The sequence below is a fragment of the Artibeus jamaicensis genome, unplaced genomic scaffold (assembly GCF_021234435.1).
Source record: "Artibeus jamaicensis isolate MK-2021 breed Jamaican fruit bat unplaced genomic scaffold, CSHL_Jam_final scaffold_916, whole genome shotgun sequence".
NCBI lineage: Eukaryota > Metazoa > Chordata > Mammalia > Chiroptera > Phyllostomidae > Artibeus > Artibeus jamaicensis.
In genome coordinates this window covers 38,274,180-38,292,427 of record NW_026522059.1, presented here as the reverse complement: position 1 = coordinate 38,292,427, position 18,248 = coordinate 38,274,180, and the positions used below count along the sequence as shown (strand labels likewise).

Here is an 18,248-nt window from a genome sequence, read left to right as displayed (position 1 = left end):
TTTGCATGTATTGGCTAGCATTGCCAAAAGGGCACCCCCATCCCCGCGACTTTTCTACCTGGGAGTTCCTACCAATCATTAAAAAGACAGCTCAGAGATCTTTACTATATCTTTCTTCCTCCTGTCTCCATAATCATGCCTTCCAAAGTGTCTGTAGGTGCCTCTGTAACTTATATTGCATTGTAATATATTGTTTACTTCGAAGTTTTTCTTCTTACTGTAAGTTTTAGAGTACAGGATATTCCACTAATAAAGCGTGTAGCATACAGTTAAAATGAAAACATTAGAATGATCAAATTCTCACCCACGGTTTTGATAGACTTGGAAAAGAAAATGTCTTTAAAACTCTCTTACAAAGTCGTTTAGGATAAAGGATTCCTAGTTCTACTTTCCATGGAAGCTAGGACTCTCTTCTAGTGGTAGCACCAAGAATAGGGGTGAATTGGATATGTTGAAATTGGTAATAAAAGCCCAGGACAAAACGTTGACCAGACTCCTGGGAGAAGAGTAATTAATGCCCTGGAGAGGTATGCCAACAGCTTTTCTGACACTGCCAGCACTCTCCTTTTTTATTTCCAGGCCGTGACCTGTTTCCAGGAAAGCTAGGACTTGCAGGGTTCGAAAGGGCTGGAATCAATTTAGCCTGGGAAATAGCTCCCACGGAGTAACAGCCCACAGGTGGAGCAGGTGAACCCAGCGGCAGAGTACCCAGTCTGGGTGTGGAACAGCTCCGTGAACCGCTAGGTGGCTGTGTGGCCTCCGGGCCGGCAGGGGTCGCCACCAGCCGCACGGCCTTCCTCCGAGTTCCTCCCAGTGGGGGCGGTGCCGCGCTTGGCAGTTGACGAAAGGCGGGCGGAGGACTTGGTCTAAAAGGCGGAGCCCGGGACGGCGGTCACCGCCGCCTCCTCAGACTGGGAAGAGTTTCGTTAGAGGGCTGTCCGTCTCCCTGGACGCATTCCGGCTCACGGGAGTAAGCATTAGCCGGCCTTGGGCTGGGAACGGGCCTGGCGCGGTTTGGCGGGAGGGGATGTCCCGGCACAGGGGTTCCCGGGGAGCCGGGGTCTCGCGGCTGCCAGCCTGGCGGTGGTGTGGGGTTTACAAGGGTTGGTGGGCCGGATTCTCTGCTGCTAGGGGTAGGTCTCGAGGCTGCCAGGCTAGGGGCGGTGGTCGAGTTATGGGTTCGGGGTCTCGCCGCAGGGCCGGGGCCAGTGCCTGGCTCCCGGGCTTGGGGATCCTTGTGAATGGGGGTCTCGCCCTGGTTCTGCGGTCTGAACTCACCCGGCCGGCCGCAGCGAGCGCCGCAGTAAGCGGTGCCCTAGAGACCCGGTTGCCTGACAACGCGTTGACGCTTCCCTGTGAGCCTGCCACCCACAGCCCGGAGAGTAGTTTTGCTCCGCTCTCGGGCGCTGTGTCTGCGCACCAGCTGGGACTCTGCTGTTCCGCTAAGCCTGCCTGAGCACATTCCCTCTTCCCCGGTGCTGGTTAAAAGTTAACGTCTACGGAGTACTTGTGCGCCCGGCCTTGTTCCCAGCGTTTTGCTTTGCTAGTACAATTTATTTGATCAACCCCTTGTGAGGTCGGTGCTATTATGGTCCTGGATCCACCTGACTCCTTGAGTTTGACCTGTTACAGCTGCTTTGATTCTAAGATTGCTATCTGGGATTTAAACCCACTTTTTAGTGATAGCCATGGGACTCATCTTTCGAGAGAGGTTGGCTCTCAGAATTTTGGGATTAAAAAGTTTAGCTGGGATTTCCGAGAAGACTAAATTGTAAAGCAAACCATCACCTAGTTTACAAACAGCTCTAAAAATGCAAGAGCCTAATACAACCATCATGAGTTTTTAGAACGACAATAATCCCCAGAGGTCCTATTTTAAATGAAAGACTGGCTCTTCCTGTTGACAAGCTAAAAGAAATCCCATGGAAATCAGTGACATGCTCATTTGCCCCCTGCATTATTCTTTTCCCTAGGAGGACAGTGACTTTCTCTTGGTTAAATATCTGCTGAAATGCACTCCAGGGATGAAATTTTGGGTCTTCTGCAGTACAGGTGACTTGAAAGGTAGCAGGTGTTTTTTGATGGGATGAATTGAAACCTGAGGCTTTCAGTACAGATTTCCTCAAGTGGAGTTTTCAGACAAACGTGTTTTAACTGTTACAAACTTTGAACAGCCTTTGGGTTGCTTTAAAAAAAAAAAATCCTCAGCCGAGGATAGGTTTTACTGATTTTAGAGAGGGAGGAGGGCTGCTTCCCATACGTGCTCCCAACCAGGAATGGACCCCACCAGCTAGGTATGTGCCCAGACTGGGGATCCAACCTGCAACCTTTTGGTATTCTGGCAAATGCTCCAGCCACCCAACCAGGGCTTGGGTTACCTTTTTAACATCATTCTGACTGCTTTCCTGAGTGGGAGACAAAGGTGTTTGAGTAAATGTTTTGGCAATTTTGCATTACCCAAAGGTTGTCTAATTTATGCTACTGTCTTAGGTCATCATTAATGATGTATTGACAACTGCTGACAGACTTAACAGTGCTTTTATATACAGGTATACCTTGGAGATAATTGTGGGTTCACTTCCAGACCACCACAATAAAGCTAGTCGTAATCTTTTTGCAGGTGGTGGGTCTTGCCTTCAATTTGTAAAAAATGCAACATCTGTGAAGCTCAATAAAGTGAAGCAAGCACTATACAGCAAGGTGTGCCTGTGTTCACTCTCTCTGATCCCAATCCCTAATCTCCCTCTGCCCCCAGCAATATGGTGTTTACTTCTTAGCAGCATTTAGGGGGATCTGTCAGAATTTGCCCACTGGATCTTTTATGGGTCCTAACTCTCATCTGTTTAGACTGTGAGCCACTGTGACAGGTGGCATTATCTTGTCCAAATTGGAGAGCAAGAATCATATCTTAGTAGTGACTGAACTGTGTTTCAGTTCATCTCCTGGCACCAGCACCTTAAAGCCCTCCTTTAGGAGGGGCATTATGTATTTTCCATTCCTCATACTTCCTTACTGAGGAGGAAATTTGCACTTTACTCAGGAGGGAAAAAGATGGGAGCAACATTTTTCCCTTTTGTGAATGATGAAAGTAGAAGGAATCAGATTTGCTCAATTATTTCTGGATTGTCTCTGTTTTTCAGATTTGCATAAACTCAGCAGGGTGAATACTTCTGGCTTGCTTATATTTCTATTTGTATGGTAAGCATAAAGGGCCTAAGATTTAAAGATGTTAATTTGGATTATAACCAACTGTCAGTTATTGGTGATTTATTTCCCAGTGTAATTTGGAAGCTTTTAAAATATAAAGATGAGTAATGATGCATACAAAGACTTTGAAAATATGACAAGAATTAATAAAACGTGATTTAATAATTTCTGAGTGTCAGGTGTGTCATATTTTATATGCATCATTTTATTTTTTTCTTTATAACAATGCTGGAGTAGATATTTCCATTTTACAGAAGAGGAAACTGAAGGATAGAGAGGCTGAAGGAGTACCTTTGAGGTCAATCACATAAAATCAGTGATTGAATTGGCTTTCAAATCCAAGTCTTTCAGTTAAGTGGTTTTCCTGAAAACTATTTGTCTTCTACATACTGTGTACATTGCTACGGGGGAAAAATCTGGTAACATCCTGAAAAAATTGTAATTTTACATTGTAGAGTGAAGGAAGATAAAGAATTCTATTCAGGTTTCTTTGAACTGATCTTTCTTATAACAATCTTTAAATTATAAATATTCTTACTTTATTTTGTACTTAGACTGTACTCATTCAGTCTTTTTGAATCACTAAGTAATTTTTGAATAATTTTTTAGTTGAAGTTGTTTTATGTAAGTTGCCACATGCTTTAGGAGTAAGAAAGAGGAAGTAGTCATAACTGTTAGAAGCTGACTGTACAATCACCAAGGCCTTGGTGTTGCTAGGAGCTGGCCTGACAATACTGTTTAGGCTTGGTGTTCTTCTGTTGAAGATAAACAATTGCATAGAACATCAACATTAGACCTGGTTTGTGTCCCTGATGGGTCAAGACAAAAACAATACCACTTTATAATCACATCCAAACACAGACAAAACATGAATGTTGTCCAAGCCACAAAATGCCAGATATCCCCTCTCCCACCTAGTATGAGTGACTGCTGCCTGTACCAGTTACAGCTTTAGCCTCACCCTGTATATATGACTTGGTAAGTCGTTCAATCACAGAATTACCCTCACTTCCTGACCACATTAAATCCAGAGCAGAGCTTCATTTCCTAAAACTCTTTTCCAAATCACCTAATACAATTCCAAATCCTATAAGTCTTTTCTAACACTCTCTTAGTAAAATACTCCCGTTCCCCATGGTGGGCATCAAGGATGCATGTCTCAATGCAATGAGGAATAGGCATCTCACTGAACTGCAATAGTCTTCCTGCGTTCTTTATCTGGAGAGCATTGCCAGGAGAAAGCTTACTAGTATCTTTTACTCTACAGTTTAATAGTAGAGATGTCTCCAATCAGATTAGATAGTAGAACAAAGTTAGAAATGATTAAACATAAATGTATATCTGCTAAATCTCATGTGTTAGGGCATATATTATACTCACTACCATTGTTTAAAATGTGTTTAATTGTTAACATAATTATTTGAAAGCCTTAGGTCAGAATTGAAACAAGCTTGTTACTTTTTTTAGATTAATGACATTTCTGCCTAAATTAAAGTGCTGTAGCAAAGTAATATGTGTATACATACACATAATCCCATCATTATCTTTTATTTCTATCAGACAAAATATTTAGAAAATTTGGAGATTTTTCTTTTTTAGCATGAGAATTACTGTTTGCTCTTGAGCTCTTTTGAATTTCTACTAGAAAAATCTCTTGTGACAAAGGGCAAATTAAAAATGGCTAAATATATTAACTTTTTTTGGCATGTAGTATGTTTTGCTATAGCCATATTTTAAAAGCATTTTTTTTTTTGGAAGTTAAATAAGATAATGAAGTTCGTATTATGTACTACCTAACTGATACAGGTTTCAACATACTTCTTTTGGGTAAAGATTGCATTTCTGCATTTTTTACAAATTATTATTATCTCCCAAATATTAAATTCAGTAGATTTTTAAAAAACTCTTGCTTGTGATATTGCTGGCTGGTTCTTATATTTTTTTATTCTGTGCGAATTATTTTCACTTGGTTTTCTTTATATCTTTAATTAGTTCTTGTATTTTTTTCTACTTCATTTCTTTTGTCACCTCCTCAGAATATTGCCTGGCATTTGGTTCTGGCCCATTGCTTTCCTCCCTGTTTGTACTCATTTACCACAACCTCAGCTATTATCTTTGAAGTAGTTAATTGTTAAATAAACGTATCTAATATCCACTGCCTTGAATTTGAGTCTTGAGTTTCTAACCATCAGCTGGATATTTAACTGTCTCCAACTTAACGTATCTAAACCAAACTTTTGCAAACCAGCCAGCTTCTTCTGACATTACTGGCCAGGATTCCATCCACATTTACTTTCTAGGACTTAAAATTTTGGTTTTCAGTGGCTCCTTTTTGTTAAATAACCAGTTAGTCCCTGAGTTTTGTGGGTTTTTAGAAAATGTCTTTTTAAAAAAATTACAGGTTTAAAGAGGAAAAGATAGTCTTTTCAAGAAATGACACTGGAATAATTTTATATCCATATGCAAAACAAACAAACAAACAAAAAGTTCCGAAAACAAAACTGAACCTTGGTAGTCCTTACCTTACACTGTTTGCAAAAATTAACTCAGAACAAATCATAGACTTAGGTGTAAGAAAGAAAACTATAAAACTTCTAAAAGTAAACATAGTAGGAAATATTTGTGATCGTGGGCTAGGCAAGAATTTCTTACATATGACACACAAACAGTTGATTAAAAGTTGATGAAATATGGATCAATTGGACTTCAAAAAATTAAAAACTTTTGCTCTTAAGAACATCACACAGATGTTTATAGCACCTTTATTTATAATGGCCCCCAAATTGGAAGGAACCAAGATGTCCTTTAGTAGGTGAAGGAATGATTCAGCATCAAAAAAAGAAATGAGTGATCAAGCCATGAAAAGACAATGAGAGGCCTAACGATGGATACATGTCATGCATACATGTCATGCATACGAGGGCTGTCCGGAAAACATTCAGCCATTATTAATATAGCGAAAATGGTTCGCATGACATTGATGTAACCTGGCAGCCAAGGGGAGTGGACTGGAATGCAGATGTGTGAACACTGGCAACTTCACTGCACTACTCAGTGGGGGTGGAAGACGCCCTTAAGTGAGCACGCGTACTGTGTGGCTGTCACATTCAAAATGACTGCAAGTAGAGCAATGAATCTGCATCAGATTTTGCATTTAAACCTGAACATTCCTACATGGAAACTATTCAGGTGATTCAGAAGGCTACAGCTATGGGCAACTGGTGATTGGCAGCTCCATCACAATGCGGCCACTCATGCGTTACCTCTGCTGCAGTTGTTTGGCAAAACATCAAATCATCCAGGTGGCTCAGCCCCAATGCTGCCCAGATTTGGCACCCTGCAACTTCTGGCTTTTTCTAAAACTAAAATCACCTTTGAAAGGGAAGAGATTTCAGACTGTCGATGAGATTCAGGAAAATATGACAGGACAGCTGATGGTGATAAGGAGAACTGTATGAGGTCCCAAGGTGCCTACTTTGAAGGGGACTTAGGTGTCATTGTCCTATGTACAATGCTTCTTGTATCTTATATCTTCTTCAGTAAATGTCTCTTTGTCATATTGCATGGTTGGATTTCTGGACAGACCTTGTATGTCCAAACCCATGGAATATATAATGCCAAGAATGAATTCTAATGTAAACTGAATGTATCAATGTGGGTTCATTGATTGTAAACAAATGTACCACTCTGGTGGGAGATGTTGCTAATGAGGGATGCTATACGTGAGTAGATCAGGGCATATGAGGTAAACATGTACCTCCTCACTTTTGCTGTGAATTTAAAACTTTTCTAAAAAATAAAGTCTTGAAAAAGAAGACATGATTAAGAAAACCTAAAATTAAACCATAGACTAGGAGAAAATGCCTATAAAACATACTTTATAAAGGATTAAAGTATACATAAAAAATCTTAAAGCTCAATAATAAAAAACAATTTAATTTTTTAAATGGGTAGAAGATTTGAAGACATTTTACCAGTGGTTATATATGGATGTACAGATGGCAAATAAGCACATGAAAAGTTGCTCAACATTGTAGTCCTTAGAGAAATATAAGTTAAAACCACAATGAGCCCTGGCTGTGTGTAGCTCAGTGGATTGAGCACAAGCCTGCGAACCAGAGGATCACGGTTCGATTCCCAGTCAGGGCATATGTCTGGGTTGCAGGCCGGTTCCCTGCAGGCCAGTTCCCAGCAGGGGACAAAAGAAAGGCAACCATACATTGATATTTCTCTCCCTCTCTCCTTCCCTTCCCCTCTAAGATAAATAAATAAAATCTTAAAAAAAAAAAAAACCACAATGAGATATTGTGGTCTTGCACACCTAATATAATGACTCAGAGAAAAAAAGACCGAAAATAACCAAACATTGGTGAGGATGTGTAGAAATTGCAACTCTCATTCAAGAGAGTTTTTTCATTTTCTATCAATTTTTAATCAGTTGTGCTTTTTGTGTCATATGTAAGAAATTTTTGCTTAGCCCAAGGCCACAAATATTTTTTCTGTGTTTTAGTTTAGAAGTTTTACAGTTTTTCTCTTGTACATGTAAGTCTGTGATCTGTTTTGAGTTAATTTAGCAACACTGCTGGTTGGAATGTAAATGATACAGCCACTTTACACTTAGAGGAACCGTTTACAGTTCCTAAAAATGTGAAACTCAGAGTCACAGAGGACTCATTAGTTTCTCTCCTAGGTTTGTATTAAAGGGAATTAAAAACATATGCCCACACAAATACCTGTACATGAATGTTTATAGAAGTATTTTTCAGAAATAGCCAAGAAATGGAAATAACCCAAATGTCCAGCAGCGGATGAATAAACATGTGGTATTTTCGTAAAATGGAAAGTACCTAACAATAAAAAAAAAATTACTTATTGACAGATGCAACTGCAAGGATGGATCTCAAAAACATTATGGTAGGCCCTGGCTGGGTAACTCAGTTGGTTAGAATGTCATCCTGATATGCCAAGGTTGTGGGTTCGATCCCTGGTCAGGGCACATGCAAGAATCAACCAATGAACAACTAATTGATGTTTCTCTGTTTCTCTCTCTGTCTCCCTCTCTACCCTTACCTCCTTTCTCTCTCTCTCTCTCTCTCTAAAATCAAGAAATAGAAATTAAAAAAAAATATTATGGTTAAGTGAAAAATGCCAGACACAGAAAACTACATATTGTATGATTTATATGAAATTTCTAGATTAGACAAAACTATGGAAACAGAAAACAGATTGACAGTTGACTGAGTTGGGGGTAAGAGTGAGGATCAACTGCAAAAAGGCATGAGAATAATTTTTGGGCTGATGGAAGCATTACAAAGAGTGATTGTGGTGATATGCATAACTTGATGAATTTACTAACAACCTGTGGAGTTGTTCACTCTATTGGGTGAATTTTATGGTATATAAGTTTCTTAAAATAGCCACTTAGGAATATAAAAACAGTTCTGGGGCTTAATGAAAAAAGTATGAATTTATGAATCTATACTGATAATAAGCCAATAAATAAATGCAGATGAACAAAGGGCTGTTAGAATAAAATAAAAGGCCAGTGGGTAAATAAGTGCAAGGAATGGTGGAATTGGAAAATCAGCATTTTGCAGCCATTTAGAATTAGAGATTTAATTAATTAAGAACCATGAATTGATGCTAAATCTTAGACATTCTGATTAAGAGCAGCATATTTTCATGGTCTGGAAGTATCTCCCATAGATTGCTAATAGTTACAAGAAAAAGGTAGTACAGAAATCAAACATCTAGACCAGGTGATCAAAAATAACCACTAATAAAGGGCACATGGACATCGTGTACCACTAAGTATCACTGTTGTTGATACCAAAGTATCAACAAAGTACCATTGTTGATACTTTGAGACACATCACCATCTAAGAAGTATTTCTCCTGAGGAAGCATAACGTGAATTTAACCCTGAAGAAACATTAGGCAAACCTCAAAGGAGGACTGTTGGTAGGCTGTATTAAAAAGTAATGTTATACAAGACAAAGGAAAGCATGAAAATGTTTCAAATTAGTGAAATGCGATTCTTAACTTAGAATGGATCCTGAGTTGGAGAGAGAAAAATATGTTGTAAAGGACACTGTTAGGTCAGATGACAACATTGGAACATGAACAGTAGATTAAAAAGAATTAGTGTTCCTGAGGTTGATAATTGCATTGAGGCTATATAAGAGAATAACCTAATTCTTTTTTTAAATAAATTTTTATCCTTACCTGAGAATATGCATATTGATTTTAGAGAGAGAAGAAAGGGGTGGGGGGGAATAGAGAGAGAGAGAGATTGATTGGTTGCCTCCTGTATGCACCCCAACTGGGATTGACCTTGCAGCCTAGGTATGTGCCCTAACTGGGGATTGAACCCATAACATTCTGGTGCGTGGGAAAGTGTTCCAACCAATTGAGCCACCTGGCCAGGGTGAGAATAACCTAATTCTTAACATACTTTGAAACATTTAGGGATAAAAAGCCATGATATATGTAATTTACCCTCTAATTTTAGGAAAAAAATTGAATGCATAAAGAGAGAACTTGTGTGAATATCACAAGAAGTAATGTAAACTCTTAACAGTAGATAAAAAGTATATCATTGTTCTTTGTGCCATTCTTATTGTTGCAACTTTTATGCAAGTTCAAAATTACCTCCAAATATTTAAAAAAATACCTTTTTAAACAGTGCTTTAACTTAAGGTTCAGAGGAGTTTTTTCTATTTGTTTTGTTTTTGATAGATATGTGGTGGGGATGGTGGTGGTGGCTGTTTTCTTTTTTATTTATATTCAGATATTTTAAAGTACATTGTAGATGTTTTGGGGGAGTTGTGATAGAAAGGAGCAGGCATATTTTGGTCAGGCTTGTTTGAAATTCATAATTTGATAAGTGAGATTGAATACTAAATGTAGATTAAGCCTGCATGTTAATAATTGGCCCCCAAATACTCCAATAGTTGTAGCTACGCTAATTGCAGTGGGTTTTTTGTTGTTGTTTTTAAGTATCTGAAAAATGGCTGATAATTTGGATAAATTTATTGAAGAATGCAAAGCCAAACTGGCCAAAGACAAAGCAGAATTGGAAAGTGATCCACCTTACATGGAAATGAAGGTAAGGTTAAGCATTTTCTTCCAACCTGTTTCATTAAAATTGGTTTCAAGGGTTAACCCTGTGTAAATGCAAGCATCCTCTTCTCTGAGTTGACTCTTCACTTTCATACTGTAGCATGGCTATGCTGATTCTGGACCAAGTTTCAGTGATTTAAATGCAGTGTTTGTTTGTGGTGTTTTATATCTCACAGTTTCTCCTCTCCCTTATTACAGTTTTAGTTAATTCTGTATGTGTTTCATAAAATGATTAAGAGACCACCTCTAGTACAAGGAACTTTCAGAATAGAAGAAGAATAGATATAAAAGCAACTTTTCATTCTATGTGGAAAAAGTTCAGTATTTTAATGAATCATTGTTTTAACATTTTTTGAAGTCTACAAAACAATTAGGATAGTATATTGATAGTATTGTATACTTCTTTAAATATAAATTTGTTAAAATGTTTCTGAAAGCAGTTCAGAAAAAGTTTTCTTAAACTTTCCTATTTTTGTTGGAAGTGATTCAACAAATTTTAGCAAATGCTTATTAAGACTCTGCTAGGTACTGTGCTAGGCTCTGGCAATACAGCACCAATCTAGACAAGTGTGGCACCTTTTCTCATGGGCTCAGTACATGTAATAAGATAGAGGATGTACACTAACCTGTGCCACATGGTCCATTGTAAGGAGGGTAATCACATGTACTGGTCTGTACAAGACAGTCCTGGTTTACCTGTTGTCCCAGTGTCTCATCTGGTTTAGCATTTGTCTTGGACAAAGGCATCTTGGTTGAGATGATGCATACTATGGGCACCCTAATTATATAGGAACTTGCATAGTTAACATTTACTGTGTGCAAAATATGGATGAGGCCAAGTCTTACAAGGTTACTTGGAATTTCACATGAGTCTATGAGATAAGTACTGTTATTATTATCATTTTACAAATGAGTAAACTGTGGCATAAAGAAGTTAAGCGATGTGACTAAAGCGATAGTTAGCAGAACAGGGCTTTGATCCCCGGCAATAAGAATCCTGTGCTTATTCTCTTAACTACCATTCTAGGTTGTCTTTCTGCCAAAATACCTGTCACATACAAAGAATTGTGCAAAAGACTTTACATGTATTCTCATTTAATGATAATATCCCTGTGAAATAGATGGAATTTTTTTTCTTTTCTTCAGATCAGGAAAATGAGGCTGAAAGGGGTTAAGTAATTTGTCCAGGTACACACAGTGGTGGATTCAGTGGTGCGTCCAGCTCCATAGTCCATGCTCTTAACCACTCTCCAGTACTTAGGACTCGCTTACAGTGTTTAAGTACATCTTTATTAAAATTTCTAATATTAAATAGTACACAGATAATAATAACCTGTAAGTCTTAGTTAAAGTATCACCTGCTCAGTGAGGCCTTGTAGTATGTCCCCCATCATTTTTGGGCCTCTATACCCTGCTCTGTTTTTATCCATAGTCCCTCCCTACCACTCTACATATTTCATAGAGTAAGTATGTATTATAATTTTTGTTTGTCTCCGCAGTAGTTTGTAAGTTCCGTAATGGCACAGATTAGTATAATTTTTTTCACTCATGTATTTCCAATGCTTGGGACAGTGCCTGGCAAGAACTCAAGTGCCTGTTGATAAGTGAATGAGCTAAATATTAGAACATTTATTATAGTATTAAATTCTTTGGTTAATTCTGCAAACTTCAATTTCTTTTAGGATATACCATATAGTTTTGTCAAGTTTAATAAAAGTACTGACATGAATTTTCTGTTTTGTAGTTTTTTTTCCCCTTCTGCTTTTGTAAATATTATATCTCTTTCAGGGAAAGTCATCAGAGAAACTTTCTGAAAATAGTAAAATATTAATTTCCATGGCTAAGGAAAACATTCCACCCAACAGTCAACAGACCAGGGGTTCCTTAGGTATGTCATTAGGTGTGATAAATTGATTTTAAGATATTCCTAGTAGACTATTGTGAAAGAGCTTTGTCTTGTCAGGAAAAAAAGATATTCTTGGAATCCTGGTAACTCCTTTCTCAAATCTTACGTAGTCCATGACAGATGGACTACATGTGAACTATAACACATACTGAGAACCTTGTAACTTTTAAAATGTTATTGCCTTTATTATGATTTGTGGAAATCATAGCAGTAAGTGTATCTAATTGAAAATCTGAATAGAGTTTGCATGTGCATGAGAGAGGGCGAGTGAGCAAGAGAAGGTATGTTAATTGTTGAGTAGAAATGGTGGGCTTTTATTTATAAATCAAAGAAATATGCTTAATGGATGCAAAATGCTATTTGGTGAAAGACCATTTTAATGATTGATGGCTATATTGGAATTTTAAAGAAGTTAATACTGCAGTCATACTCATTCTTTGATTATGGTCTGATTTGACAGTATTTGGAAACTGTAAATTACTTGTTCCCTGAGAGGAAAGCTGAATGTGTTGGGAGGCACCATCATTTTTGCATGTTTATTTTCTTCTCTTTGACACAACAGAGCATCCTTTGTGACTGCGTAACTAGAGCTAGGGCACTGGTTACTAGTTATTATGCTTCCTGTCTCTACGTTATCAGACTAAAAATGAGGTACTTAGAATAGTGTGTTCTTCCTTTCTCTTGTTCCTTCCTCATGCTTAGACATTCATTCGTATATTCTTTCACACCTTTATTCAGTGAACATTTCTGGGTACAAGTTGTGTGCCAGGCATTACAAGATTGAATAAAGCATGGACTAGGCTTTAGTGGGTTTTATAATTTCTTTGTGGTACTCCATTCTTAAAGTAAGAATTAAAATGTTCTCTCTTTAAGCTTAAATTCCGAATCTTTAAAAATAAAGTTTAGATTCCTTTGTGAGGAAAAAAAATGCCTTTCTAAAATGAGTTAGAATTCCAGGCATATGAAATGCTTTAGATTTCTTCTGGTAAGAGAGCTGTGAACCTGAGTGAGAGGTGTCCTCAGGAATCCTCTGTTATACCCTTATTCAACAGGATTTAAGGAGGCCAGAAATGTGTATAAAAAGAATTCCAGTGTTTAGTGGAAAGTGGAGTTTAGCATTGCAGAAAAATCAAGACAGTCACCTACATTTACACTACTTTGGCCTTTTTGTCCCTAAAATATTTCTGTGATGTAATAAAGCAGTGATATGACACATTCATGCTAAATGCCTATCATTTAGCTGCACTGTGAAGACTAGGCAAAAAAAAAAAAAGTAATGATCCCCTTAGCAGTTCATATTGCAGTCAGTTACTTTATATTGGTTGTAGCTAACTCTTCAGGGAAATTTTTTATTTTGTTTAGAAAAGATAAATCAGATAAATCACATTATATAGTAGGACAAAAAAGGTAGGGGGCTTCAGAAATCAAATACTTACCTGATATCTGTGCTTCCTGACATAGTATTTTATTATTTAGAATATTTGAAAAGTATGTGATGTGATTATAATAGCTTTATTGAGGTATCTATGGCATAGCATAAAGTTTACCCATTTAAATTGTGCAATTTAGTGGTCTTTAGTGTATTTATAAGTTGTGCAGCTATCACTCATGTCATTGCCCCAAAATATAATTTTACTTTTGAACTCTATGTAAGGAAACACTGCTGAAAATTGAAGTTTTTCTTAAAAAAAAAAAAGTCCTTTTACAGAGTTTTTGTTTGGGATGATGAAAGGATAGGGGTGAGGTGACTTCCAGTCAAGATGGAGGTGTAGGTAAACGCGGCCTGCTTCCTAGCACAACCATAGCAAAATTATAGCTGAACTACAGAAAAATATCACTCAGAACTGTCAGAAAATTGAGCTGTATGGAACTCTGACAACTAAGGAATTAACAAAACCACATTCGTCCAGACGGGTAGGAGGGGCAGAGATGCGGAGACACAGAACAGGCTGCTGCCATACCCACGTGTGGTGGATATAAATTGAAGGGATATCTTGGGAGCGAGGGAACCCAGCCCCACACCATACCACTCAGCCCAGCATTCCATTGCCAGGAAGATAAGTCCTCATAACTTCTGGCTTTAAAAATCCATGGAGCAGTTGGGTTGGTGGAAGAAACTGCAGGATTCTCAGGTGTCTCTTTTTGGAGGGCCCTGCACATAGACTTACTCAGACATTGCCACTGGGCTGCAGCACTGGTGAAGCACCTTTGGGGCACTAGTGGCATATGGGGAGGAACTGAAGTGTCTGGCACCAGGGTGAGAGCTGGGGCACAGGTTTCTCTAGCACAGAACTGCAGGCAGCAGCCACTGTTCCTTTTTTGAGCCTTCCCCCCTGCAGAACCCAGTGTGGCTGTACCATATCTGAGACTCTTATCATTCTGACTCTCACAGTTAGCCCTGTCCTGATGATTAATTAAGACTCTACCTCATCTCAAGTGCTAGCCCACCCAAGCTGGTAACAGTAGCTTTTGCATAAGAATGGCTGGGCTAGACCTGGGCTTCAAATTTTCCTAAATCTCAAACAAGTATCAGCTAAGTCAAGCATCTGTACCTCTCTCTGAGTGGCACCAGGCCCAGCACCAGCAGCAGCTATTGGCAGATTGCTTTATAGCTTACACCAAGAGGCACCAGACAGAATGCAGGTGGTGGCTGACACTGGCTTGTACCACCTGGAAAACCGCGGAGCCTGTGTACCTAGTGGACAGTTACACACCATGGCAGATGACCAAAACCCAACTAACTCCACCAGCCACGGTGGGGAGGAGATTGGTGGCGTGTGGTCACAGCCAGTCCTACCAGCTGTCTGGCTTGGGTAAATCCCTCCTATTGACCTGCTGACAGCAATTAAGACTCAGTTACAAAGGGTGGGAGTACTCAGTCAGTACCTAGGGTGCACCTCCAGTACCCAGCTTGGGGGATGGGGGATCCTGTGCCATTGCCCTACAGGGCACGTACTACATTAGGCCACACTACCAAGACACAGAGTCAAAACAAGTCTACCTAATACATAGAAACAAATACAGGGAGCCTGCCAAAATGAGGAGCCAAACATGGCCCAAACGAAAGAACAGAATAAAACTCCAGAAAAAGGACTAAACAAAATGGGGAAAAAAAGCAATCTATCAGGTGCAGAATTGAAAGCACTGGTTATGAGGATGTTCAAGGAACACAGTGAGTACTTCAACAGGATAAAAATGATCTGATCAGAAATGAAGGATTATTTGAAATAATGAACACAAATTGAAATAAAGAACAATTTCTAGGGAATCAACAGCAGAATGGACAAAGCTGAGAATCAAATCCATAATTTGGAACATAAGGAACCAAAACATCCAATCAAAACAGCAAGAAGAATAAATCCAAAAAACAAGGATAGTATAAGCAGCCTCTGGGACAATTTCAAGTGTTTCAACATACACATCATAAGGGTTCCAGAAAGAGAAGAGAAAGAACAAGAAACTGGAAACCTATTTGAAAAAATAATGGAAGAAAACTGCCCTAATTTGGTGAAGGAAATAGACATGCAAGTCGAGGAAGCACAGAGTCCCAAACAAGATGGATGCAAAGAGGCCCACCCCAAGACACATCATAATTAAAATGCTGAAGGTTAAATATAAAGAGAGAATCTAAAAGCAGCAAGAGAAAAGCAGACAGTTACCTACAAAAGAGTTCCTATTAGACTGTCAGCTGATTTCTCAAAAGAAGCTTTGCAGACTAGAAGGAACTGGCAAGAAGTATTCAAAGTAGTGTAAAGCAAGAACCTATGACCTAGATTGCTTTACCCAGCAAAGCTACCAGTTAGAATCGAAGGGCAGATAAAGTGTTTCTCAGGCAAGAAAAAACTAAAGGAATTCATTATCACCAACCCCTTTTTATGAGATGTTAAAGGGATTTATTTAAGAAAAGATCAAAACTATGAACATTAAGATGTCAATAAATATGTAACTATCAACAATTGAATCTAAAAAGCAAACAAGCAGAACAAAAACATAATCACGGATATGGAGAGCATTGGGATGGTGGTCAGTGGGGACAGGTCTGGGGGATGGGGAAAAGTAATTTAATCAGGGATTAAGAAGTACAAATTAGTAGTTACAGAATAGGCAGGGGGATGTTAAGAGCAGGTATAGGAAACCGAGTAGTCAAAGAACTTACATATATTTGACCTATGGACATGAACAAAGGAAGGGGGATTGCTGGAGGGAGTTTCGGGGCCTTGGGGAGCACAAAGGGGGGAAATTGGGACAACTCTAATAGCATAAAATATAAAAAAATGAAGTGGTGGTTGCACAACATTTTGAATCAACTTAATGGCACAGAATTATATGTTTAAATTAATGTAAGTTTTATACTATGTAATATAAAGTTTTTGCGCACTAATAATTAATATCCATTTATGTGAAATCAGAATTGGTGGCTTAATTTTGAAAGTTTTTGGAAATTTCAGTCTGAGCTATGTATGGTCCTAACTTTTCTCAAACATGTTATAGCAAGGACATTCTTACTGGTTAAAAATCATGGTATTAATTTCAGACTTAAAACAGACATTAAAATTGTTGTAGGTATTTTTGTAGAATTATCAGCGGAATTAACGGAAATAAAGCTTTTCTTTGCTTTAATTTTGCTGCCCTTGATAAAGCAAGATACCAAGCAGTACAAAACCATTATCTAAAGGGGGAAGGAGTAATATGTAACACACAAGAACACGCAGGCACACGATAGTGAAAGGTATCTATAGATGCATAAAAAGTCTCTGGAAAGAGTGAAAAGAAACAGGAATGTTGGTTGTTCTGGGCAGGAGAGCAGGGTAGCTGGGGTTCATGGTGGAAGTGGTATTTTCCAATATATGGGTATATTAACCGTTGAAACATTTTATTTATTTATTTATTTTTGAGTTTTTTTTTTTTTTTTTTTAAAGATTTTATTTATTTATCTTTAGAGGGGAGGGGGGGAAGGAGAGAGGGAGAGAGACATCAATGTATGGTTGCCTTTTGTGCGTCGCCTGCTGGGAACTGGCCTGCAGGGAACTGGCCTGCAACCAGGGTTCGCAGGCCCGCGCTCAATCCACTGAGCCACACCAGCCAGGGCCGAAACATTTTAAATATAAAAGTTTTTTTGGCCTGATCCTAGTCTTCAAAGTGAACGTGACTATAGTCCTTCCTACTGTGCTTTGTTACAGGAGATTGTATTGAGATTGATTGGTTTGAAAATGAGCTACATTACTTTAAGAAGTTGTTTTCTTTCTAGGACTTGATTATGGATTGAGTTTACCACTTGGGGAAGACTATGAAAGGAAGAAACATAAACTAAAAGAAGAATTGCGGCAAGATTACAGACGCTATCTTACTCAGGTAGGGTTCTGTAAATTAGTTGAGTCTTACACTTCAGAAGTCATGTCCTAAATTTGTTTTTCTAAGATTTAGTTACATGTATTAATTTCTAGGTTTTCAGTGACATCAGCAATAGGATATTATAGAGAAAGTTGAGTAACATATATGACATTGACAGAGAAAAAAATGGTGTTGAAAACTAGTGCCATGGCATAGTAGACTCTTGATTTTTGGAGTAGGGCAGTGGTTTCTAATTTTAAATGAAATCATAAATTCTAGTTGTTTATGTTTTCCATAAAATTATGGATTAAGATAGCCCAGTTAGGACTTCCTACTCCTCTATTCCCCCAACTATGTATTAAAATAACACATGGAGTTCTAGTTGCTAATTATTTTCCTATGAGCTAAGTTTATAAAACTTTATTTAACATATTTAATCACAGTCTTTGCTTTATGATTTAATCTGTATACTTAAGCAGAACTCTTAAGTATATTTTGTTAAATTATGTAATAGCTAAATTAAAGGTGTAAGTTTTAAAATGCAGTTTACATTTTAGGTTATAAAATTTAAACAATAATGATGTTTGTAGTCATCCTAGGATATTCTTTATTTTTTTGACTACTTTATGATGCTTGTTCCAAATTTCTAAGTTCTCTTTTATTCTGATTTGTAAATGATGAG

The 18,248-nt window shown here is 38.2% G+C and overlaps 1 protein-coding gene across 12 annotated transcripts in view; it reads left to right on the top strand.

Moving 5' to 3' along the window:
- Positions 1–846: 846 nt before the first annotated feature.
- The window catches only part of CSPP1 (centrosome and spindle pole associated protein 1), a 96,166-nt gene continuing 78,764 nt past the window's right edge, over positions 847–18,248 (top strand). For 11 of the 12 annotated variants that reach the window (XR_005083034.2, XM_037148914.2, XM_037148913.2 and 8 more), the window contains exons 1-4: positions 847–970; positions 10,207–10,315; positions 12,118–12,217; positions 17,484–17,587. Coding sequence is in view for 11 of the 12 variants with exons in the window: in XM_037148914.2 (XP_037004809.2) it covers positions 10,217–10,315; positions 12,118–12,217; positions 17,484–17,587 (303 nt within the window). In the remaining variant the exon portion in view is untranslated. Of the gene's footprint in view, positions 971–3,140; positions 3,199–10,206; positions 10,316–12,117; positions 12,218–17,483; positions 17,588–18,248 lie in introns of all 12 variants that reach the window. The other variant, XM_037148907.2, reaches the window with a different exon arrangement.